Consider the following 942-nt stretch of genomic DNA (forward strand, 5'->3'; position numbering starts at 1 on the left):
GGATCGAAATTTCGGCCAGGTCATCTGTGCCTCTCATTCTTATAGAGTCGATAATACAAGTGCTACTTGAAGACTGGACTCCATTTAATCAAATTACCACCTCACCTGAAATTAGTGGGCTTCGACAAAAATTTCAATCCTGTTATTACAATTATACTTGAAAACAACGAAGAACAAATTATTTGCCTAAAATTACCAGTTAAGTGAAAATGCATTAATAATAATTATAAAAACTTTACTCACCAGTGTGAACACATTTTCCGTTATGAAGAATGAAATTTTCATTACAAACACATGCATGTCTCCGTCTTTGAATTCCGCAATGGCTGCTTTCACCACAAGGAGCGATATTTTCTGTTACTATTTCGTTACCAGGTTTACATATTTTCTTCGTTTTACAATCTGCTGATATAATTTCCTCATTAACCTGTAGGTAAAATTCAATAAATTACAACCATATTATACCAGTGTATATTTATGGATAGAACATTTGATGAAACTTTAAAATATTCCAGCAGAATATTGATGGTGTTTCTAAGAGTGAAGCTGAAAACCTCATTTTATCACGTATGATAATTCATTACAATACGCTGTCATTGATATTCCTAGGTAAATTTCTAGTAGCGGAACACAGAGAGCTTTTATATGAGGAAAGTATACGTCGTGAACAGATGATCGGTTCCAAAGTTAACATCAACAAAAATGTCCAGCAATCTATTTAATAACGAGTTAGCTATCTATATCTTTTGTGCCTAATGGTGTTATTATACAGCCCAAATGTATGTCGGTGTGTATGTACATTTGTATGTGTGTGTCTGTCTGTCTGTGTGTGTATATGTGTGTGCGCGCGTGTATGGTATACATGTTTATCTATGTATACAAACTTGTATATAGTACTTTACCTTCATATATATCTTGTTGTCGCTACAACCGCATTCTGAT

The 942-nt window shown here is 33.8% G+C and overlaps 1 protein-coding gene across 1 annotated transcript in view; it reads right to left on the reverse strand.

Annotated features, from left to right (window-relative positions):
- The window catches only part of LOC128247370 (zonadhesin-like), an 18,107-nt gene extending 17,171 nt beyond the window's left edge, over positions 1 to 936 (reverse strand). Inside the window, exons 1-2 of the mRNA XM_052966740.1 lie at positions 903 to 936; positions 244 to 427 (exon numbers count right to left, since the gene is read on the reverse strand). Of these exons, the coding sequence (XP_052822700.1) occupies positions 244 to 427; positions 903 to 908 (190 nt within the window). The 5' untranslated portion in view covers positions 909 to 936. The remainder of the gene's footprint in view (positions 1 to 243; positions 428 to 902) is intronic.
- Between the last annotated feature and the right edge of the window lie 6 nt (positions 937 to 942).

The sequence above is a fragment of the Octopus bimaculoides genome, chromosome 3 (genome assembly GCF_001194135.2).
Source record: "Octopus bimaculoides isolate UCB-OBI-ISO-001 chromosome 3, ASM119413v2, whole genome shotgun sequence".
Lineage (NCBI taxonomy): Eukaryota > Metazoa > Mollusca > Cephalopoda > Octopoda > Octopodidae > Octopus > Octopus bimaculoides.